At 41.8% G+C, this 24,013-nt stretch overlaps 2 protein-coding genes across 2 annotated transcripts; both read left to right on the top strand.

The window, feature by feature from the left end:
- The first annotated feature begins 1,058 nt into the window (after positions 1-1,058).
- On the top strand, positions 1,059-10,536 carry rad21l1 (RAD21 cohesin complex component like 1). Its single transcript, XM_050066262.1, has 14 exons — positions 1,059-1,134; positions 1,501-1,673; positions 1,780-1,909; positions 2,666-2,765; positions 3,152-3,255; positions 3,729-3,836; positions 6,256-6,357; positions 6,614-6,712; positions 7,491-7,720; positions 8,345-8,423; positions 8,556-8,698; positions 8,795-8,905; positions 9,170-9,244; positions 10,354-10,536. Exons 2-14 carry the CDS (start codon positions 1,524-1,526, stop codon positions 10,534-10,536), a joined length of 1,614 nt encoding a protein of 537 aa, XP_049922219.1. The 5' UTR covers positions 1,059-1,134; positions 1,501-1,523.
- A 4,617-nt stretch (positions 10,537-15,153) lies between these two features.
- LOC126403532 (syntaphilin) lies at positions 15,154-23,438 on the top strand. Its single transcript, XM_050066261.1, has 5 exons — positions 15,154-15,286; positions 18,989-19,099; positions 19,206-19,337; positions 21,158-21,307; positions 21,414-23,438. The coding sequence occupies exons 2-5, from the start codon at positions 19,056-19,058 to the stop codon at positions 22,660-22,662; spliced, it is 1,575 nt and encodes a 524-aa protein (XP_049922218.1). The 5' UTR covers positions 15,154-15,286; positions 18,989-19,055; the 3' UTR covers positions 22,663-23,438.
- Positions 23,439-24,013: the final 575 nt, after the last annotated feature.

Here is a 24,013-nt window from a genome sequence, read left to right as displayed (position 1 = left end):
CATTATAATTTCCCAGGGTCAAAACTTAGGTATGAAAATTCCTTATTTAATCCCTGCAGTCCAAAGCACAAATATATGTTAAGTTTCACTAACATCTATGACCAAAAAAGTACCAAATCCTTGCGTTAAAGGAGATTAACAGCAAATGTTTGGCTTTTTTGCTGAGGATTAACTGCTAACTTTAGCTGTACATGATATTACATGCTATTTGTACATTTAACATAAACTACAAATAACATGGCGACTTGCCACTTAAAACAGGGTACATATTTGTAAACCTGCACCTGACTGCACAAAATGTGGATTCAACTAGACTGCCTGCTAGCAACAACACAACAGTATGATTATTTTAGCAAATGACTAGTAGCTGTCAGAAATTTAGACATTAGACAAAACTGCTGTAAAAGATGAAGCCCCACAGTTATTAGTGGGTATAGGCCTACATTATTTCAGACACCTGTTAGCTTAAAAAATGGAGTCACACTGACCTCTGCGAGGTTTCAACTGAAGAAGTAGCTTGAACACATCTCCTCTGGCATCAGTCGCGAACAGCCCAAGGTAGTTGAGTCAATGTTGTTACAGTATGATACAGGATTTAGTTAACATTCAAAAGACCAACTTTCAGCAAAATGCTAATTCAGCCGCCTAACCGATTAATTAATAAAACAATAAACAGGACGGAAGACGGTTAAACAGCAATTTCTTTACCCTACGGCAACCCAAAAGGGACAGACAATGTAACGTTAGAACAGTCTGTTACACAGGTTCGACTGTCATCATAACTCTAAAAAAGGTTGTAGAAGTTGCTAACGTTAGCTAACGCTAGGTATCCTGAGCCAACTGCAAAATAACGTTTGTTTTAAACAACGTTATAACAGACCGAGTGGTTCGATATTCCTCTAGGGACACATTTATCAATACTTACTGATTTCCTAACATTACTTTTTAATGTTAATAGTTCTGTAGTATCCAGCACCATATTTGTAACTAGCTATAATCTTTGAGTTACCCGCTTTTTGTTCCGTCTTTCTGTTGTACTTTGGGCGGAAGTTGCTGCCTGGTAACGTCCTCGCGGTGATATGCACGCTCCAACTGTCAACTCATCTGTCAAAACGCGGCACTTTAAAAGTGAAGGTAGGTTTTTCTGCTGACGTCAGGCTAGCCCGGCAAATTATGTATAATTAAGTAATTGATTAAGCAACTTTATATTTCAACTTTAGTTGTTAGCTGTATCAAAAGACCGTCATAATGTCGTCATTATGTTTACGTCGCTATTTAGCTAGCTAGTTAGCCTACCTTACCTTGGAACAAACACAAATAGCTAACATTAGCCGACTTTAACCCTCGAAGTTCAAGCTCAGTTGGCAGTAACGTTACAATACACTCACTAAACAGCTAACTACTCATTCTGTCACTCTATAGTTGGTTTAACTGACACAGTTGTATTTACCAGATACTTGTGAGAGGTTTAAATAATAACCCTTGTTGTGTTTGTCACAGGTGACAGCTAGCTTCAATGCTCCATGATGATGTTCTACACTCAGCTCTTCACCTCCAAGCGGGGGCCACTAGCCAAAATTTGGCTAGCAGCCCACTGGGAAAGGAAACTCACCAAGGCCCATGTATTTGAATGTAATTTAGAAACAACCATCAGAGACATCATTTCACCTAAGGTAAAAAATAAATATATAAGTAAAAACACCTCCAAAACCCCATATAATGTAATAACTCACACCTGAAATATGAGTGCTGTCTGAGATGTATGTGTGATCTTTGTAGATGAAAATTGGTTTGCGGACCTCTGGTCATCTGCTCATTGGTGTGGTCCGGATCTACTCCAAGAAAACAAAGTATCTCCTCGCAGACTGCAATGATGCCCTGGTTAAAATTAAAATGGCATTCAGGCCAGGTAACACATCCTGTTAACAGTTGTTTAAATTGTGATGACAAATAATAGCAGCACAGGGTTTGGCAGGGCAGTGGCTACATTAAATTGGCTGAAACTTATGGCTGTGGCAGAGGTAGGAAAGTGAAAACTGGTCAGCTGGATGCATTTATTAGAGGGAAAAAGCAACAGCACTGCACTACATTCTCCAAAATGATCATACAGTTGAATCAACACCTCTCTAAACAGTTTATAAACAAAAACTGAACATGTTAACTTTAATGGATGTGGATTGTTTTACCACGTTGTTTTAGTTTTACCTAAATGTACCTAATCAACTGACAACTGACTGTAAACACTGGTAAACACTTTCCCCAAAGAGAGCAACCACCAGAGGGTGACACAGACATAATTATTTAACCAACTCACTATGGAAGGAGGGAAGGAGTTCAATGCATGGATGTTATGTGCATGTGTAGTTTCTCACATGTGCAATATCACACAGACTCAACAGTCACACAGGACAGGGACATAATGTAGGCATACATTTCTACAAGTAAGCATATGTTACTCTGTTTGCTCAGCTGACAAGAACTTGTATGTAAAATCCTAAAGACTCATTCAAACAACACACACAGGATGTCTTCTTGACCTTATAGTACCTGGTTAAATTCCAAAAGAAATACCTCTTCATTTTAATTATTGGGTGCTGTTTTTTCTAGTTCTAAGTGCACTCCATATTTGTATTATTTGCCATGTTTCTCTCTCTCAACACACCAGGTCAGACAGATATGCCTGTGGAGGGGCTCGAGGCAACAATTAAAGCAATTACCTTGATTGAAGATTTCTCTGCCTTTGATACCGAGGTGCCAAACCCAAGGTGCAATTTTCTTCTCTTCTCAGACAAATTCCAACATGACATTTATGTACTGCAGGTTTCTCTGAGACACGTCACTCAAGTCAAGTTTTTTATGCAAATGTAATGTAAAAGTTTTTGAGTTCATGAAACGGCCATGATTAAAAACATAGACCTGGTGTAATCAATTTTATTTACAGAACACTTTTAAAGATACTCAAAGATGCTTTACATGACAAATTAAGTTTTCATGCTTGGATTACAAACTTTAATATAAGTCATATTTCTTTTGTTTTGAGATCTGGTAGCAGAGCTAACCCTTTTGTCTACATTCGGATCACTTATTGTTTCCTAATAAATAAGTATTCTGTCTGTGTCCACACTGTGTTCTCCTCATACTTGGACACTAGTGACATAGACGTCGTGGACCACTTTTCACTGAACCAGTGTCGATCAGAGGATATCACTCTGAAAGAGGATTTTGGAAATGGATTCCTGAGCTTTATAGACTTCGGTAAGAACTAGTTTGTTTCCATGCCATGCTACTTCCTGATTTGATGCGAGCTATTGCCATTCTCCTTGTTAGTAAAGAGCATTATGATATATTCAGCATTTATTTATTCCTGCTACTTATGATTATGAAGAATCAGATACTAAGAAAAACTTGGTTGGGAAACATTTAATAAGAAGTTAAGTCCCCAGCAGTTTTAGAAAACAGTTTAGAAATGAAATTAATTATCCGTGAGATTTAGATCTGCAGCAGTGAATGTGCTTGAGGCTAATTTCCACAGAAAAGATAGGAAAGTTGGAATGTATTTAGAGACAGACTAATGCATGGTTGGTTTTGGTCCTTTTATGAGATTTGTTGACAGTAACAAAAATATATGACTTCAACCTTCTCCTTTAAAGCATCCTTTCCTGTGCAGAGCTGACATCTCATACTGACTTTACAATTTTTCCCCTCCTTTTGTGTGCCCTGATGGGTAGGAGATGAGTCCCAGAGCCACCAGAATGGGTTGCTGGATATGAGTTTCCAGAGCCTGGCTCAACATGGAGACACATTTGGGGATGAGGATAAAGGATTCGACCTACTCGGTAGGGATTGTGAATTGACCATGATACAATTTTGCTATATTTTACTCCAAAGAACATCAAGCACTGAAAAAAAACTATCCTTGTGTTTTTTTGGCCAGCTCTTGTTAACAGTGGTCTTTAACCATTTGCCAAGTCTGTGTTAAACTCAGGGTTCCTGTGGATCCTTAAGAAGTCTCGATAGGCATTGAGTTTATTAATCTAAAAATAAGGCCTGACTTGGTATCAAAACGTCTTAAATCACTTTTTCAAAACTGTGAATACATGGCAAATAGAATTTAACTTATCCGTGTTTTTTTTAATTTTGCATTGTGAAATCTTGAAATAATTGGTAACTAGTTTACCAAATGCCTCTGGCATTAACCTCACACAGATCAAGATAGGGAAACCGATAACACTCATATTTTGTTTCTGGCCGGGATGCTCAAAACAGAGGATCCACTTTCTGTAGCTAGCTTTGACTGTACCCTTGGTGACACGAGGAACTGGAGATTCAACCAAAAATAGCTATTTGGCATTGCTTAAACTGGTAAAAGGTAATTCACACAATGCTTTAACTTGGCATGATGGGAATCAAGGTCGTGGAAGCCAACATGCAGAGTTAGAACACTAAATCCTAAGAAAACTTGCCAACAGACACCAGGTATTTACCAGAAAAGTCAAGTTTTATGTTACAATAAACATTCAGGCAAAATTGTCTCTAAATCTCAGAAACTGATGTTGGTTGAGGCTTTTTTTTACCATTCAGTTTTTGTTACTGTAAAATTGGTGTTACATTTCATTCCACGTGGCAATAAAAAAAGTCTTAAGCCCAGTTAACACCAAAATTTGCAATGAGACAAGTTCAAACAGGCAACTACTTGCAACACACTGTTCTGTAACGCTTTAAAAACCTGCTGGTTCACACCAATGCAACTAGATGAGACGGTGTATCATCTCTAGTATGCAACAACTTTCTGTACTTCTGTTCTGATTTCCAGCTTTTCAGACTTATTTTGTGGCTGAATATAATTTGTAGCTTTTTAAAATATGAATGAGGATAGAGATAGTGAGACACTGGCTACAGTTGAATCTGTAGTAGTGATGAAACAGCGAAAAACAAACAAAATGAGCATCACATGAACTGTAGTCATAATAAATATCCCACAATAATAACAGTAAGCAGCGCCAAATAGTCAGTGAAAATGTGTGTGAGGAGGCATAAGCAGCAGCGACCCATCATCCAACACCAGCATACCGTCTGTGGTCATTTTGACTTGACCACCGCACTTCACTACAAGCTGGTTGGCTGTTGAAACAGGTGACGTTCTAAAACCAGCCACTGGCGATTTAATCAGTGGAGTCGCAGGTGACACCATCAGCCGGCTTGAGTCGAGCTCAGATGGCCAGTTCACACTGCTGCAACATTCTAAAACAGTTTCGTCTCGTCGCAAATCTTTGGCCTACACTGGGTTTTAATTCTAACTTGCCCTATGATGTAGGAACCCTGAAACTACAATACATTTTACAACAGTAAATAACATTTTGAAGATATCATTTTGACACAGAAGAAACCAGACAGGTTTTTCAATGCTGAGTTACTGGCCAAAAAGATGTAACTGTGATGTTTGTATACATAAACTTAAGCTAAAGGTGACCCATCTAAAGGGTGGAAGGAAATGATGTGAGCAAACCCAACACACCAGACTTCCCAGTGTCCCAGTTCAGGGGCTGAATACTCCAAAGTCAGCCTTTGTAGACCGATTATGTCATAACATGCGTAGAAGGATTTTTCCTCAGTTTGTTCTTGTTAGGATTCTGAATATGTTTTGGATCAGGAGGGTTTAAAGGAAAAATAAATGGAATATATGGATATATTTGGTACAATTTTCCAGTCATAAATCATGTGGAGTGTCACAGCTCATACTGTATACTCACATGAAGGCATCCTGGAACTTGTCCCAGTTTCCCAGTGGCATTTGCCTTTTGTCAGCACTCTATGGGCAGTAAACTGTGAAGTATTTGACTTCACAACTTGACTGGGATTGCACAAGCGCCCCATTAGGTTTTGTCTCCGTGAGGCTGAGCTGTCTCAGTTTGGAAGGAAGCAAAAATTCAGCCTGAAAAGGACGAGTGTTCCTGGGCTGCGTCTTTGAAGGATCCAGCCTCTGAATTGGGACACAAAGAAAATAGCATCTGAGACACAGCATGGCCTAACTACCCATTAAATCATGATGACTGAACAGGAAACGATTCTTTCTGCTCTCATTCATCTATTGTCAGTGAGTCATCAGTCTTTGTAACAAGACAGTCCCACTACTGATACAGATAACATAAGAAAATGATGTAAAATCTTTGCCCTTGTGTCAATAATGATTCTGTGCTGCTTTTTTAATTAACAAGAAGAGTGATTGGTTCTTCTACCTTTTAAATGGCCCTGCAGACTTTCTGACAAACTCCAGTGATAACGCTGCGTCCACCAACTTCATCCCAGAGGAGCCTCCTAATGAAAATCTGGAGATCTCTACACCCAGATATCAACAAGGTGATAATTCATCATGATAAATATTTACAGCACATTAGTCATTCACATCCTGTTTTCACCTTCCATTAACTTTAATGTAAGGCACCTCCATCTGAAGAGCTGCATAATAGTAGTTCAGTAATTATCAGTGCTGTACATCGATTTTCTATTTTCCACTCAGTTCTTGTTTTGTTTGGTGGATGTTTTGTTCCTCAAGAGAGCACATTTGCATTCAGACTTATTTTCAAATTCAAAACAGACTCCATGTGTTTTCCAGATGCTGATAGAAAGGAGATGGAGACCCCTACAGTGGATGAGACCACCCTGCTCGCTAACAAGAAGGAGGCGTTTGCTCTTGAACCTGTGGCCATCACTCGTAAGCAGAACTAACTCTCAAACTCACTCCTTCAACTCAAAGATCTGCTGTATATTACGCAAACATCAACTGATACGCTGCCACAAGAACTGGCATCACCCCCCTGACACCACCACTATTATAATTCTGAACATTGCAATCCAAGGAGAGTTAGACCAGAAATCTCCAGGGCCGTAAGAGATTACATGTAATTGGGACTATGTAATCAGAAACAAAAAATAAGTAACTATAATCAGCCCAGATTGCATCTGAAAAAATGTTTAATTAGATTATAGTTACATTGTCAGGAATTACTTGATTACGTTTTTGATGACATCCTTAAAATATGGCAGTTTTAAAATTATGAAATCTTTTCTCGTGATAATCAATATTCATCAATTTATGAATAGCGCGTCTGATGTTCTGGATTTCTTAGACAAGTGCTGAGAAGAACGATGCTGAGTCAAGCTGGAAGGTTCAAACAGCAGCGGTCTTTCTAACACAGTCTTCCATTATTGGCAATATCGCCATCACTTCCACTTCAGAAATGTGGATGTTGTAGAATATACAGAGTATACTTGTAGTTTGTGCTAGTACTGCTTTTGTAAGAGTAATTTCATTGGACATTTGAACTGTAAACGCTGAGAGAAAATCCAAAGTAACTTTCTACGTTTCAAAGAAATCTCATCCAACCCTCGAAACCTCAAACAGTTGACCTAGTGTCTATTCTGTCACAAACAGGCTTTCAATACCTGATACAGCAAAACAAGCGTTCCTATGACCTTCTGTTTCTTTACAGCAAACTCAGAGAAGAAGCGGGGGAAGAGGAAACGCAAGTTGGTTGTGGACCAGACTAAAGAGCTGACCAATGAATTCATCCAAAAGCAGCTGTTTGACTATTCAGATCTGATTGCCCCCTTGGACATGGCCCCACCAACCTTGCAGCTCATGCAGTGGAAGGAGAGCGGCAGTGCAGACAAACTCTTTACGCAGCCATGTTCGACTGTAGCAACTCCACAAATAAAGGAGGTAAAGGGATTAAGGGAGTCTTTATATTAGGTACGAATCATTCGTACTATCCCCCTCCTCTCAGCGTATTAGTCCTGAGTACACTTGGGTCATCATATACATAAAGTTTTAGGTGCAGCAGACGGACACTACTGCCCCCGGGACAATCATCAGAGGGGACTGGCAGAGCAGTGAGGTGAAGCTCTGCTCCCAGCTGTCGGTTGGGAGCTCTCCACCTCCTGCCAGAGCTGTGACTGCAGGTCGAAGGTGACAGCAAAGTCGGATTTGGATCTATCTGTGCCGGGCTGTGCTGCTGTTTGATACAGAGGCATCAGTATTGAATTGAGACGGTTTCATACCTGGTTAAAAACTCCTTGTAATCGCGTTAAATAGCTGTCCACTTCCGTGTTTTGGTACAATCAATGTTCAGAGTACAGCTCGGCATACCGTGCCCGTACAAAGTTATCCCACTAATCAAATGAACTGCACTTTGGGGTCAAGTGTACTCAGATCTGGGCCTGGGTCCCTGATGTTAAAGACCCCTAAAAAATCCCTGAATGTTGGTCTTTTATCGTACAAACTATTAACTACAAAATTACATTGAAATGACTGCTGTTTCTGTTAAAGCTCATTTTGTCCTTGTAGCTCCTCGCTAAAAGTATCTTCCAGATGAAATTGAGTGTGCGTGAGGAGGTTGAGGTGATGCGCCAGGGTGGACAAGAAGGTAGGAACTCACATATTCAAGCAGTGGGAGAATTTTAATTTCCATGAACTATGATTGCTCTACTTTAAATGTATCACTGGTGTTTTCCTCTGTTGTGCCTCCACGCTATCTGTTTTATTTTGTCTTGTATAGATCAGAGGGACATAAGTGCCCTCACCACAGACGTCAGTGTCGTAGACTCATCAGTAGGTCCTGAAAGAACTCGCAACACTGAGCTGATGGACTTCGATCATGTGAATGACAACCAACATGAGAATAATTCAGATCTCACACAAGTAAGCATCAGCATGTCATTTTGAGAGAGGGGTTAAATCTCTATTAATGATGTTCCTTCACCTTTTAACTTTTGGTTTATAATCTGTGTCTGTCAGGATGAAAACAGGTCGGACTTCACTCACCCAGAGCTTCCGTCCGAAGACTCCATGTTTGTCCATCCTTCTTGCATGCAGGAGGAGACTCAGTCAACTTCTCTCCACACTCAGGTGCCTGCGAGCACACACACAGTTACAAATAGAAACAGGGCAGGGAATAAGACTCTGTCAGGCTCCAGATTTCACTGCTCTTATCTTTGAAATGAAAGTAAACTAATAATGGGTGGTAATCTGGGGGAAAAAAATGGCTGGTACAGTAAACAAACAAGCCACTATCTGTCAGTGTTTGCCAGATGGCTGGTCTTAATTTCCCATTCTGCCTTGGAGATGTTCCCAGCTTCACTGACTGAAATATGGTCCTTTTCTAACCTGCAGTCTCTGCTGGACAGCCAGGACTTAAAGGAGAGGAGAGAAACCAGGCGTGCACAGAAGCTTCTGAACACTCTGAAAGTAAGGAGCTAAAAATAAACGTTCAGGTATTAGAAGCACAGTTAAACCAACTTTCCAGTCTCACATATTGTATGATATATATGTGTAAAGCCTGTCGGTGACACAAGACTGTTTTCATGTTATGCCATACGATAGAAGACATCCTCTCATATATAAATACAATGTCACACACAAAGACTGGGGATCTTTTTATGATCACTATTTGCAAGATTTGTTGATGTCACGATGCCTGACCAGAGGTAACCACAAAAACATAACTCTTAAAACTCACTTAAAGGCGTCACAGTTTGACCGTATTCTTCTCAATTTGGCATCAATGCAATGTATAAAGATAAACTGTATTTTAGTACAAACATGGATTTTGTTGCCTCAACTCGCGACCAGCCTCTGTTGGTTAGCTGTGCTGTTATAGTGGAAGGGAGACTGTGAGAATGAGATGCAAACTGATTCAAAAATTAAAGATTTCTCACTAAAATAAATAGTTGGTCGGTTGAGACACACACCAAATCAAACACCGACTCTTGCTCACTCCACAACTCCTACAGGTTTCTCCTCCTTTTCCACAGCACAAGAGAGCTGAGACTTGTTCCATGTTCTTACACCCTGCAAGGAGTCCCCTCCATGTTTACTGTCTATCGGTTTGCTGCTTCCTGTTTGGAGATGGAGAGAGTGCAGCTTTTGGTTAGGGACAGTGTTCATGTCATTGAATTTTACTGTTTCCGTCAGCTAAGAATGAAAACGTATATTAATATTAAACATGTTTGGTTTGTCGGAACACAAAGATGAGATTAAGAGTGAAGTAAAGGACAGCTTGAACTGTACACCAAATGATCAAGATAACACGAGCGCCACAACTCCAGCAAAACTCTCATGATTTTATTTTGACATTGGAAATTTGTCCGCAACAGTGAAATTGCTTGAAAAGTCTTTAAACATGAGGCCGACATAACACAGTGTTCCTGCTCTATTTTAATACTGAATGGCAGATATAAATCTATAGTCACAGTGGACAGGGATTTAAAGGTGAGAAGGCCAGGGCAGGATTAGGGATGATGTCGGGGAAATTAAATTCTCTCGCATGTGTTTGTGTGTATGTGTGTGTTTTGCAGAACCAAAGTAACAGCGACACCACGTTCAGCCTGGAGGCCCTCTGCGATGGAGGCACTCGCTTGCAGGCTGCGACCACCTTCTTCTGTCTCCTGGTGCTGAAAAAACAAAAAGCCCTTCACCTGCACCAGAGAGCACCCTACGAGGACATCCTCGCCACACCTGGACCCACGTTCTACGACTAGTAAAACAGAAAACAGTTTCATAACATTTACAGAGTTGCAGTCCTGGTTCTGCTCGATCTGCCTCATGCACAAGTAGCACAATGTTTGTGTTACTGTCTCAGTTACTCAGGATGAAATTAAAATTACTCACATCTTTTCTGGGCTAAATGGTAAAAACATTAGTTGTTTATTTGTGTGTATGTAAAACATGCACGTACTCTAATTGCTTGTTCTCAGCACTTTTTGTTTGCGAGAATTGGGACATATCAGTGCTTTCGTTAGACCTCCGACATCATACAGGATCTGACGCCAGAAATCACACCCGTAAATATTTTAAGTGATCGGCAAGGTCCTTCGTATCTATTTATTTTTTTAATGTTATTTTATATCAGCAACATGTGTGATGTTCCACAGTTATATTTCTAGTGTTTTACACCAGTTCCTCTTCCATTTATTCCAAACACAGGATTTTAAGTATGTGTATAAGATCTTTTATACACCAGGTGTCACTTGAATTCCTGTTGCATTTTTATGGAGAGAGAAAAGCAAAATGGACATTTTGTTATAAGTAAATGTTGCAGAATGTTGCTTTCTGGTTTTATTTACATCCATTTAAAATTGTTCTGTTTTAAAGGCGATTCATATGAAACACAGATAAGACTGGATATTTACTGGATTTGTAGACATTTTTTAGCTTTCGTGAGGTTTATGTTACTGAAGTTTGGGATGTGAAACTAAATTCATATATACAACTGTCATTTTGTTGTTAAGATATTCAGTATGCTTGTATTTGTTTCCTGCAGCTGCAGAAAACTGAGCACGTCTGTGGAGCACAGGGCCGTAGCCTCAGCAACAAACTGGTGATTAGTGTTAATAGAGTCAAACTGAGTTATATTTAATTATTAGCCTGAAACTTGTTAGAATTTGTATTTCATCCATTTTATTCTGTGCTCAGTGCAGACGCGACATCACACATTCAGCGACAGATGAATAATTTTCTTATCTCACAGGTAGGAGGTGATGATTAATACAGACCTGTGCTTTGAAGGCATAGGAATGACTTTACAAAACTGGACTTCAGTGACCTTCCCATTTCTCAGTTGTTCTTGAAGTTTATTTTGTAAAAAAAAAAAAAAAAAAATGTCTTAAGAATTTACTTTTACTTTTTTTTACTTTTTCCTGACACTGTAAATATGTTCTGGCTTATGTCATTGCAAATTGTATTAAAATAAATGCATAAATGGATATTGTTTGTGTGTTTTTATTTTAAAGGTCCAGTGTGTAGGATTTAGTAGCAGCTAGCAGTGAATGCCAAGCATGTAGGGTAACTACTGAGATGCAACAATGTGCATGGCCCTATCCAGAGCAAGCCCCCAGGAAGTGTGCTGGACTGTGAAGCCCATTTTACAGAGTGGCCAGTTCTGAAATTACAACTTCAAGGCTTGTCACATGATGCCCTGGAGCCTAAACGCCTTTTTTCCATCAACTCACATTGAGAAAGCGACGCCTGTAAATCAGTGAATACATTTTTTTCATTCAGTCCGATAACATTATGAAAGTCTATAAAGACACACAAATAATTTCTATGCTCTTACAAGTTTGCCGAGGTCTAAGCCAGAAGTTAGCCACTCGGCCATAATGTGCAGCGACAGCCACGTTCCATTTAAAGTCTACCGCACCCACCACCGGTACAGGACAAACCTACCCATGCAGCGTTGTTGTGTGTGGTTTTTTTTAACCCTGCTACAACACAACACTGTAGTGAGTTCATGTGAGTTCAAACCATAGACTGTATGAATAATGGCCATAGCCACCATGATGTTACCCACTAGATTGTGGAGTGCGGTTTTGAAGCCTTGAGTTCAGCATTTTGGCCGTCGCCATCTTGGATTTCTGGAGCCAGAAGTGACCAGATTTGAACAAGATGGTGGGGCTGTGAAGGAACGAGAGGTAGATCTGACTGAGGGAGCCGAAGGGCACTATGCACACCCACCTACAGTACACTGGCAACCTGACTGAACACTGCACTGCACCTGGCTTTGCCGTTCTACATTGCCACTAACAAAGTTAGTTTCCATAATTCATGGTAAACTTCAGAGATACGCATTAAAAGTAATCTTAGTGACATAAGCTAATTGCATACATGTCCACATTGAGCAAATATTAAATGTAAGAGGAGTAACATTAACCTTTTAACATTAGCGTTAGCTGGAGTTAACATTACCATGTGTAAGTTCAGGTTAAAGCATGGTTCAAATGTAGCAAATATCCACAGAAGCAGAGCACTGCAGTTACCATGGTTGTTTGGCGCGGTCCCTTCCCAGTGGAGCAAAAGGTGTGGCTGAGGGCTGAGGACTCTTAAATCCACTGGGTCAAACCATGTGCTGCCATGTCATGGGGGGATTTGGGTTAAGTCAGTTTTGCTTTGCATTTAATTGTAGTTGCCGTCCATTTTAGTTCCCCCTTGTGTATTAATTGGTTTGTCGAACACTTTGTTTTGTTATTGTATTGAGTATACATTCATCAGCCACTTTATTAGGTACACCTGTTCAACTGCTCTTTAACACAAATGGCTAATCAGCCAATCATGTGGCAGCAACTCAGTGCATCTTGGCATGTAGACATGGTCAGGACGACCTGCTGAAGTTCTGAGCATCAGAATGAGGAAGAAATGTGATTTAAGTGACTTTGAACGTGGCATGGCTGTTAATGAGTATTTCAGAAACTGCTGATCAACTGGGATTTTCACACACAACCATCTCTAGGGTTTACAGAGGACGGTCCCAAAAAGAGGAAACATCCAGTGAGCAGCAGTTCTCTGGGTGAAAATGCCTTGTTGATGCCAGAGGTCAGAGGAGAATGGCCAGACTGGTTCAAGATGATAGAAAGGCAACAGTAACTCAAATAACCACTGGTTACAACCAAGGTCTGCAGAAGACCATCTCTGAACCAACAACACGTCCAACCTTGAAGCAGATGGGCTACAGCAGCAGAAGACCACACCAGGTGCCACTCCTGTCAGCTAACAACAGGAAACTGAGGCTACAGTTCACACAGGCTCACCAAAACTGGACAATAGAAGATTGGAAAAACGTTGCCTGGTCTGATGAGTCTGGATTTCTGCTGCCACATTCAGATGGTAGGGTCAGAATTTGGTGTAAACAACATGAAAGCATGGATCCATCCTGCCTTGTATCAACGGTTCAGGCTGCTGGTGGTGGTGTAATGGTGTGGGGGATATTTTCTTGGCACACTTTGGGCCCCTTAGTACCAACTGAGCATGGTTTAAACACCACAGCCTACCTGAGTATTGTTGCTGACCGTGTCCATCCCTTTATGACCACAGTGTACCCATCTTCTGATGGCTACTTCCAGCAGGATAACGCACCATGTCACAAAGCTCAAATCATCTCAAACTGGTTTCTTGAACATGACAATGAGTTCACTGTACTCCAATGGCCTCCACAGTCACCAGATCTCAATCCAATAGAGCACCTTTGGGATGTGGTGGAACAGGAGATTCACATCAGCAACTTTGTGATGCTGTCATGTCAATATGGACCAAAATCTCTGAGGAATGTTTCCAGCCCCTTGTTGAATCTATGACACCAAGAATTAAAAAGGGAGTCCAACCCAGTACTAGCAAGGTGTACCTAATATAGTGGCTGGTGAGTATAGTTTTTTGGTAGTTTTTTTTTTTGTCAACAGCTCTTGTGTCCTTGTTGCCTCACTGCTTGGTTCCTAACAGATATTAGTCTCGCTCACCAGACCTTTCTCAAGAAAAGAAAGGTCTGGCTGCGCCGACTTTCACTTTAAGATTGGAGAAAAAAACGCCCCGGCTGCTTGTATTTCTTTCAACCAATCAAAACGCCCCGGCTGCTTGTATTTCTTTCAACCAATCACAATCATTCTGGGCGGTGGCACAGCAACGGTGCACTTGCAAAAATATTGCAGAGGGGAAACAGGTTTTGGTGTAACACAGCCACAAAAATATCACCTACAGGACGCGAACCATGGCAGAAAAATGGCTACATCCCCACAAGATCAAACACCGCAAAAGTTAGTAAAGGACGTGTTGAAAACGGTTGAAAACTGCTACACAACCGGAGGTGGTAAGGCGGGACTTCAGCGTGGCTCATTCCGCCCAATGAGAGGCTGATCTATGCAGCGAACTTCCGCCCACTCAGACTAAACAGATATAAACTTCATTCCCAGACAACAAAAACACAACAATAGTTATTTTCAGGTGGGGGGCGCCGAGGGATGGTTCGCCCAGGGCGTAAAACTAGCCAGGACCGCCTCTGTTTAAAGGAGCAAAGTTTGCTCTGCCTGTGGCTTGCATTAGTCAGTGAGTGCTCCCCTGCACATTCATCCATCATCTGAGGTGTTGTAGCCTACATGGTGTACCAGGCCAGCTGGAGACTCATCACCCTGCCCTCCTGACAGTATTTTAAATGAACGAGGCTTTCCTAACTACATATCACTTGCCAGAGCATCTTTATCCCAGTGGTCAGCACTAAACACTAATGTGCGGTGGAGAGCTGCCAAATGAAGCCTTATTATCCCCTACTGTCACTTTAAGAAGCACCGATGCAGCAGACGCAGTTGCCTCATTTCATCTCCGGGCTTCATGGCTGCAGGATGGACTCTCATCAGCAGCAGCAGCAGCAGCATCCTCTCTTCCTGTTGCCACCGGGGACTCTTCATCGACCATCAAGTCTGGCGGGAACCGAGGCTTTTCTACGATGCGCAACTTCCATCTGCCCAAATGGTAACGTTTGATATGTCACTGTTAATGCAGGCTGTGTCGGGCTCTTTTCTCTTTGTGTGTGTGTGTGTGTGTGTGTGTGTGTGTGTGTGTGTGCGCGCAGCTTCCACAAAGGTTTGTTTTTAGATTCAGAGTAACACCCTTGTTAAGTAACTGTATGTAGGACGCACAGCTGTGTTAGTCAGCTGTTTCCATCAGAAGCTGCATTTTCCTTTATGGAAAGTACCTGCTGGGGTGTTAGATGTCCTGTTTAGGGACTCCTCTCTTTCAGCTGGATACAAACCAGTGATGACACTTTTTTAAAATGATCAAAGCAGACCTGCCTGCTTATCTAACACTGTTTCACTGTGGGCGACAGATGTGGAAAAACCCTGTGATTTAATACCATCATATTCAAGGACACGTCCCCGCACCGTCTGTTAAACATCCCGAGACACACCACCAGCTGACTGCCTCATCTCCTCCGTGTAAACGCTGCTTTAAGTACAGTTTGATCCACCTACTGTATGATGCTCGCCTCCACAGTAAACACTGATACTCACACTTACGTAAGATGATTGCGTATTTCTCACCAATAAAGGGCTTTGCCACTTGTTGCGCAGACAGCAGAGAGGAGGGTGAGATTTCCTGTCTCGGTGTCCTAGAATTTAAATATAGGACACAAATTTAATTAATATGCGTCTGTTTCGTTCAGACTTCTCATTGTCAGTGGATTGTGTTGTGTCTGCAGCCGCTGTAAAGATTGATCCAGCAGCAGGTAGATTTAGAGCCTCCATCAGCAGGTCCTCTGTGGAGCTGCTTGAAGACAGGGACGTTTTTAAGAACATTTTGTCCTCATTTTTCATTTTAGCTTTAAGACAGAGATGAGCTTTTCAATAACTGGGGTGATGACAATACCTGATTTGGATTTTAAGTGGGCGTAGCTATCATTGAGGTCACTGAGGTCATGTCCTCTGATTTATTCTGTGTATATGAGGGTTTTAACAATCTAGTTTACATTGTTCAATTAAAAATATACACATGGTGGATATTTTACAGGCTTATTCCAGTATTTAGACCTAAACATGACAGATTTCACAGCAACAAAATGTATAGGAATAAAGGACGAGAGATGACCATCGATATCGGTGCCTATAGGAAACCAAACTGTGGGAACTATAAACATGTTTTGACCCTTTTTTCTCTTAAAAACAGATGTCAAAGTGCTCAAGCGGAGTCCAATAAATAGGCTGATAATAATAGTAATCTTTATTTATAAAGCGCTTTTCAAAACAGAGTTACAAAGAGCTTTACATGTCAATAATCAAAACAGACAAGACATACAAAAATAACAATTTTTAAAAGAACTGATAGAAACACTTCAGTGTATAAAAACTGACGAAATAAAATACATTTTAAATGAACTTAAATCTCAAGTAAAATCAGAAAAGGCTCTCTGATAAAAGTTTGTTTTAAGAAGGGACTTAAAAGTGATCACTGACTCGACCACCCTGATTTCCTTGGACAGATTGTTCCAGAGCCTCGGGGTCCTGACAGCAAACACTCTGTCCTCTTAAATTTTCTGCCTGGCCTCTGGAACAGACAAAAGACCTTTAAATAAACTCTTATCTTGAGTTAAAGACTAAGTAGGGATATGGAAATATCTGATCAAACAAGTAAATTAGCCTAAAAATCAACACACAAACTTTTAGTACTTGACTCTTTGGTGGTCGATGATATCATCAAGCCCCCAGGAACTGTGCTGGGCTTTGAAATCAGTTTTACACAGTGACAAAATGTGGAATTATAACTTCTGGGTCCATCATGTGACGCCACGGGGCCCAAAAAGACTTTTTCCAATACACTTACATTGTGAAAGAGACATCTGTAAATCAGTAGATACATTTTTGGCATCACAAACCTGGAAAATGACTCCTGTCACTATCAGGATTTGATCCATTGAGTCCGATAACATTTCAAAAGTCTAGAGGAGGTGCACGATTAAATAGTTATCAGAGGGCTACACGTGTCACTGAGCAACTTAATGGAGGCCCACATCCAACACTGTATCAAGTTCTCTTTATACATCAATGGATACCACAGAATATAAAAGATGGACGACATGAAAGCTCCCCATGAGTGAAGCCAAAACTTCTCCATCGCCCCCTGGTGGCTGGCTGCAGTGTAGGTCATAAACACCCCTCCATGTTAGCAGATGGGACATGGGCCAAACTAAAAGTTCAAAATACACAGCAAATTTTTTTTACCCCAAAACATGTTTCTGTCATTTAAGGTAGTTTTTATTAAGTTGATGTGTGTTCAAGTCAAGTTTCCTGATAAGTTTGGTTTTCAATAGTTATACTGTAAAAAAGGGGTTTGACATGATTTACAGCTGTGAGTTGCCGCTTACGATTGGTTGGACGAGTTGTCCAGGTAGGAGATTGCTAATGGAAATGCTAATGCTAATGACTGGCTCCAAATGAAGTCATCATTGCAAGATGGCAGTGGCTTCATTTTTGTATAGTGGCAGGAAGAACAGACATGGTGTCTATAATTATATACAGTCATTGGCTGATCGTTTTAATACCCAGTCGTAATGAAGGTAATTTTCTGACATTTTATTCCTGGTTGAATCAATGTTAAGACCTTCATGTTGGGGGACAAATACATACGAGCAGTTAACAGAATAAATTAAATATGAAAGATCCAAATAATTAAAGGCTTGGGTTGTGGATACACTTCCATTGGAATGTGAACAAAGGAAATGACAGCCTGTCTAGCTTTGGAGAGACTGGCATATATTCTAAAAAAGAAGGACAAGAACTTTGTCCGTTTGTGAAGCCCTTATATGGACTTCTTGGCAACTTGTGATTTTGAACAATTTGAAGCTTTTTGCAAATTATGCACAGCTGCGATGATATTTTATGTTAATTTTTCTTTTATTTATTTATGTACTTTTATTATTATTATTTTTGTATTTTAATTAATTTTCATTTATTTTATTTTATTTTTTTCTTGCCAGGGTTGGGGATATTATATTTATTTTCTTTGTTGAAATCTTACTGTTCACGTTGTACAATAGCTCAATAAAAAAAGATTGTTAAAAAAAAATCAAAGGTTTGGGTGCGTTGGGTGGGACTCATGACCTCAGTATTCCTAGAAATCCTTGCGACAGCACTACTTTCAGGGCGTGACACGAGTGAAATTATTAATTCATTTCATGTGCGGACCACTTAGACTCCTGTAGTTTTGGGATCTGGAGCACAACAAACCTAAATCATACCATACTGCTTTGTTAACAGTGATGTGAAGTTCTTAATTCACTGCAGACAGGAAATGACTACACTGACTACCAGCCACCAAATGTCAGATTTTCTTTGTTTGTGCCCTTTGGCAGCAGTTAATGTGAAGGTTTATCATGTTTATCTGCAGCTCTGCAGACAGAGAGGACACAGCTCAGAGAGAGGCAGCTGCACCGACTGTGAACTCACTGTGTCCCCTTTGTGTCAGCACAGAAAGGAGGCTTTATTTGCTGCTGGCCTGGACAGAAAAAAATTTAATTAGGGTTAGGGTTAGACTATTGTCACTGACTTCCAGTGAAGAAGCACAGACAGTAATGGCCATACGCAGCATCCTACATGCTGGAAGATTTTTCCCTTGGTTGTTTTGGGATATTTGTGATTTAGATTTTCAGCTGTTTTGCCTTTAATGTGTTTGTGTAAGCAGCTGTGAGGGCTCCTAGCGTCCCTCTCTAGAGACAGCAGTGGAGAGGTTGGAGGTCCCTCGCTCATCAATGTCTCTCACTCCGAGTCGGAAGCCCTCCTCAGGTCAGCGCAGGTACTGTACTCTCACACCGTCAGTCTCAGAGTTAAAGATCTGACACATTTGGTTCGGTGGCTGCTGTCTGTATTGTAAAAGAGTGTGATGTCATCTCTCCTTCAAGGCGCTCAGTGGGCACTGGAGGTGGCAGCGGGCGATATTCCCACAGCGATACATCCAGTACCCACACATACCCCGGTCGGATCAGGGCAGCAGAGAGCAGCCCCACAGCCCGGACGTATCCGAGTACACCGAGGTAAGATATTAATTATGAATATGTGGCCAGGGCCAAGTTCAACAGCACTTTGATTTGCACAAGGGTTGATTTGTTTTCAGTGTACAGGCTTTTCACAAGTCACTACTGTTTTCTTTCTTACCCGGACTCTCAGGTCTACACGTATATAGATATTTTTGAAAACGTTAATGTTCCTCTACGTTTTGGGTCACTAAAACTTCCAAGTTGCAGGTTTTTCAAAACTCTGTTTACTGTTTATCTGTGTGGACGTATAAAACGGAGCTTTTCGGAAACAATAGCCCTTTTTGCAGAAAGATGGTCCTATAGGGTCACTACAAAGTCCTTCCTTTATGCCACCTTTGCATTTTTACACAGCGACGCCTGCATCATTACTCTCCAGTGTTTGATTTTAGACTGCATGCTGTAATTGTTGTAGCATTGACAAGATTTAAAATAAGAGAGTCTCAGACATGGAGTTGCACATTTGAGGATTTACTTGCGAGAAAGCCAAAGAATTAGTACATCATGACAATTTATAGTGTCTGACAAACAAGCAGTATCAGTTGACACACCTACAGCTTTCCAGTTCACATTAAATGGTGTTTCCCGTCACTCAAGCTACTGTTTTCCTTACGTAACCAAATTTGGCCTGAATCAACACCAGATCTTTTAGCTGAAGTTACGTCAGGGTAATAAGTTTATGTCAGGTCAGTCATGTACACTGCACTCGCAGAAGCAGTGCCAAAGCAGGCGTAACAGGCGTGACATGTAACACAACAACATCGGCCTCTAGTGTGAAATAAAACTTTTCGGCAACCCTTTATAAACAATAACAGTGCAAACATGGCAATAACAATCATTAACTGACCCTGTTATATGGCAGCTGACCTCATCCTCTGCTCGGAAGGTAAGGAGCTCCCAATTATTATTGTTTTTACAATTTCCAGATATTTACGGCCGCTGTTTTCTTCTTTAAGTTAGCTGCTCACTGCTAACAGCTACTTTTTAAATCTCCCACGGGGGGTCGCACACATACACATCACCCATGGCCCCATCCTGCCTGCCGTCCTGTTTATACAGACATATTTTCGGCGCTGTTACGACCTCCTGCTTAAAGGCAAGACCACTCTGTCCCCCCATTCCATGATCGTACCTTGTATACAGCACAGCGAGGCGGCATAACAGCCTTTAACGGCCTTTAACAGGCAGTGTAAAAGGGGCTAATGATGTAATCCCCTTAATTCATGCATGTCCATTGTTGCTTTGTGTAATGAGCATGTGCCAGAAACAACAACAACAGACAACCAGTTTGTTTACATTTTGTCAGCATTGCTTGGTCTTATTACTACACGTAAACTTAAGACTGCTGCATCATTTCACTGACAAACAGAACCATCTGCTTTGCCCAATGTTGTTTGGTTCGGCGGTTTTGGATCAGGCCTGGTTGCACCAGCAGATGGTGGGACAGTTTCGAAAGTGAGATTATTGCCGATGAGGAGTAGAAGGAAAACTTTAACATGTCCAGAGCCTCACCACTCCTTCATCCTTGTATCTAAAGGGAAGCGACAGTGATGAGATTTCCAGTCAGCATTTTGAAAAAAGCAACTATGTTTGCAATGACTGGAGACTGCAGAAGACAGCTGATGGCTTTTATGCATTGTAGTTTGTATGGAAATATTTTGTAAAACGAAGGTCGTGTGGACAGAATTTGTTTTTTAAAGGAGGAGGGAAACATCCGTTTTTTAGATTATCTGTATATGTGTATACAGGGCCATTTTTCACACGTGATTAAGCAAACAAGTTTATGTAAATTACATTTTCATGTCTGTGTGTTTACTCAGGCGTCAGGCGAAGCACACAACCTGCAGCGACAACCATGGCATCAGGCCGCCGACCCCGGAGCAGTACCTCACACCTCTGCAGCAGAAGGAGGTGTGTATACGACATCTGCGAGCCAGACTGAGGGACAATGTGGAGAGATTACAACACAGGTGAGTCTTTATCTACTTCAGAATGTTATCTTTGTAGGAGTCCTTTGATTTGTTTCTGTAAAAGAGAAATAACTCTGCTCTTCACTTATCTTTTATCCTTTATCAGAGACTGTGAAATAGATGAGCTGAGGGCCCAGCTGTACAGGATGCAGGAGGACTGGATAGAGGAGGAATGTCACCGTGTGGAGGCCCAGTTAGCTCTGAAAGAGGCCCGCAAGGAGATCCAGCACCTTCAGGAGGTGGTTGAGACAGTGAGGTCCAACCTGAGTCTCCGTGAACAAGAACCCCATGAACACAAGCCATACTCAGGGTTGCAGGGAGCTCGGCCAGGGGGGAAGTCTCGCTCCTGCGGCTGTTCCCCAGCCAGCACTTTGAGCCGCAGCACCGCCCACACCCGAATGAGCAATGAGGCTCTGCAGCTGGAGCGCAGCCCCAACGCTCCTGAGGCGAGCAGAGCGTCTTACACAGCAGGACAAACCCACCTGCTCCTGGAGGCGGCCCTCCTCTCAGAACCGCTGCCGTCACAGGGCCACATCCGAGGCCCCCCAACTGTGCCGCGCTCTTCCACCTACGAAAGGCTGTGCAGCGGGGGGGCGGTGTTGCCAATCTCACACTCCTGCCACACTCTCAGTAGCAGCTGCAAGTGCAGTGGCCACGCCTACCTCCCCCATCATCACTTGTTCCTGCATTTACCCCAGGAGGAGGCCCCAGTGACAGCGGCGCCTGCTGCTGTCCCTGCTACTGAGCCTATCCCTATTCCTTGTCCTGCCGCAGAGAGGAAGCCAGAAGTGCGCTCACAGGCCTGCAGCCCCACCATGAGCTGGCTGTGTGAGGAGAGCGGTGTCGAGGAGCTGAGTGTCATTTCTTTAGCCACAGCAGAGGTCACCCCCTCAGAGCCACATCTATTTCCATCGTCTTTACCTGCTGCGTCCCCTTCTGAGCATTCACACAGCGTAGAGCCGCCCGACAAATCAGAGCAGGTCACAAAGACGCCAACAGAGCCCCACACCTGCCAGCCCCACCCTACAGCTCCGCTCCCAGAGAGACAGGACGCTGTGGCAGTGGATCTAGGAGAGGACGATAAGGATGAACCTGAAGGTACAGACGAAGATGGCTACCCGCCTCAGCTCTGCCACTGGAGCCGCTACTTTCTTGTAGATCTGTTAGCTTTGGCAATGCCAGTGGTCCCAACCATGGCATGGCTGTGTCGAGGGGCGCCACGGGGAGTCATGCCGGTGTATCATATCGGCTCCCTGCTGAGAGGTTGCTGTGCTGTGGCCCTCCACTCACTGCGTCGCCGGGGTGCAGGCAGGGGACGCAGGCCCACCAGCATGAACGGAACAACACCAATCTGACACTCTCTGACATAAAGATCACAACTCCCAACCTCTGCAGGCACAGCTACGCTGAGTTTCTCACATTCTGGTCATTGCCACGTGTTGGGTATCTCCTCTTTTAAGATTTCTAGATTTTACATAATGCCCTTGTGATTCTGTGCTCATGCCTTGCCTTAGAGAACAAAGGATTAGTTGTACATTATTTCAGTATTCAGATATCCTTACTGCTCCTGCCTGCAGTTTAAGTGGTTTTCTCTTTCTTGGAATTTGCATGTAACCCACAGTTTGGTTGGGTTCTCTTGCTTGAATTAAAAAAAGCCCACCTGGATATAGATGATATCCTCGGGTGAAAATAATCAGTTGATTTCATGAAACATGAAAGAGAACTTGTTTGAAGTTGAATGCTCCTCTATTTTCATCATCATGTTTTTAAAAATTGTGAAAAAGGAGACTCACGGTCATTAAAGTTTCTTTGGCATCAATGTCCCACAAAATCAGAAAAATAAATTACAGTCAGAACTTTTCTGACTTTTTCCACACATAGTTAATAGATTTACAGAGCACATCAAATGTAGGCAGCAGTCATCTCCACCCATGAAAACACTGAATGTGAAAGCTGTTGGGACTTTTACCTTTTGAGAAGCATGTGCATTGAACCCAGCTCTCAGGTGCACAACAGACAGGTTATTGATCTTTTTGCCAATAAACAAAACATGGGAGTTTAAAACTGTACAGACTCGATTTCTTTGATCCTGTTGGGACTAAAATCAGTTATGTATCAGTGGGCCTCATGCAGGAAGGGACATACAAACAGATTTTCTTTTATGTTTGTTTGTCGATGGACAGCCACAAAAATGGTTCACAGGCTGGCTGTCCAACCCAGTTGCATAGGTGTGCAGGTATCTCCTCTGCCGTCCTCTCTTGGTTGTCCATGATTGGACTGACGCAACCAAGATAAACTTTTTTGTTGCCCTAAGTAGGCGCAGTTTCACAGCAGCTGTAAGACTTTGTTTGTTGGTACTCATTGATTTCTGGGATTCATCAATGTTTTTTTATTTTTGATGTTCTCTTACGTCAGAGAAAATTGGGCACTGTTACAGAGATAAGAGAGAAACATCTTGTTTTCCACAGATCACAAATTACTTGTCTGAGGCAAGGAGACACAAGTTTTCATTAAATGAACACAAAAATAAAATGCCTTTATTATCATATAATCAAATTTAGATGATTATGTTTTAGAGTCATAATGATTTGATTATTAAATTTGCGGGCTAAAGAAATACCATTGCTAAACTGACCTCAATTAGGAGTACAAAGCCCTGCATGATATTACATAGCAGCTTCTGAATGGCTGACATCCTGCTCTTAG

Source organism: Epinephelus moara, chromosome 16, assembly GCF_006386435.1.
Source record: "Epinephelus moara isolate mb chromosome 16, YSFRI_EMoa_1.0, whole genome shotgun sequence".
In the NCBI taxonomy this organism is placed as follows: Eukaryota; Metazoa; Chordata; class Actinopteri; order Perciformes; family Serranidae; genus Epinephelus; species Epinephelus moara.
Note: the sequence above shows the minus strand (reverse complement) of the source record. Positions and strands in the feature narration are given on the sequence as shown.

What these genes read in the sequence shown, in the direction of transcription:
- rad21l1 (XM_050066262.1), top strand. Translation starts at nt 1,524, where the DNA reads ATGATGATGTTCTACACTCAGCTCTTCACCTCCAAGCGGGGGCCACTA. An exon ending in TAAAGGATTCGACCTACTCG is followed by an intron (nt 3,837 to 6,255) that starts GTAGGGATTGTG and finishes ATGGCCCTGCAG; the next exon opens with ACTTTCTGACAAACTCCAGT. An exon ending in TGAACCTGTGGCCATCACTC is followed by an intron (nt 6,713 to 7,490) that starts GTAAGCAGAACT and finishes GTTTCTTTACAG; the next exon opens with CAAACTCAGAGAAGAAGCGG.
- LOC126403532 (XM_050066261.1), top strand. Translation starts at nt 19,056, where the DNA reads ATGTCTCTCACTCCGAGTCGGAAGCCCTCCTCAGGTCAGCGCAG. An exon ending in CCCTCCTCAGGTCAGCGCAG is followed by an intron (nt 19,100 to 19,205) that starts GTACTGTACTCT and finishes CTCTCCTTCAAG; the next exon opens with GCGCTCAGTGGGCACTGGAG. An exon ending in ACGTATCCGAGTACACCGAG is followed by an intron (nt 19,338 to 21,157) that starts GTAAGATATTAA and finishes GTGTTTACTCAG; the next exon opens with GCGTCAGGCGAAGCACACAA.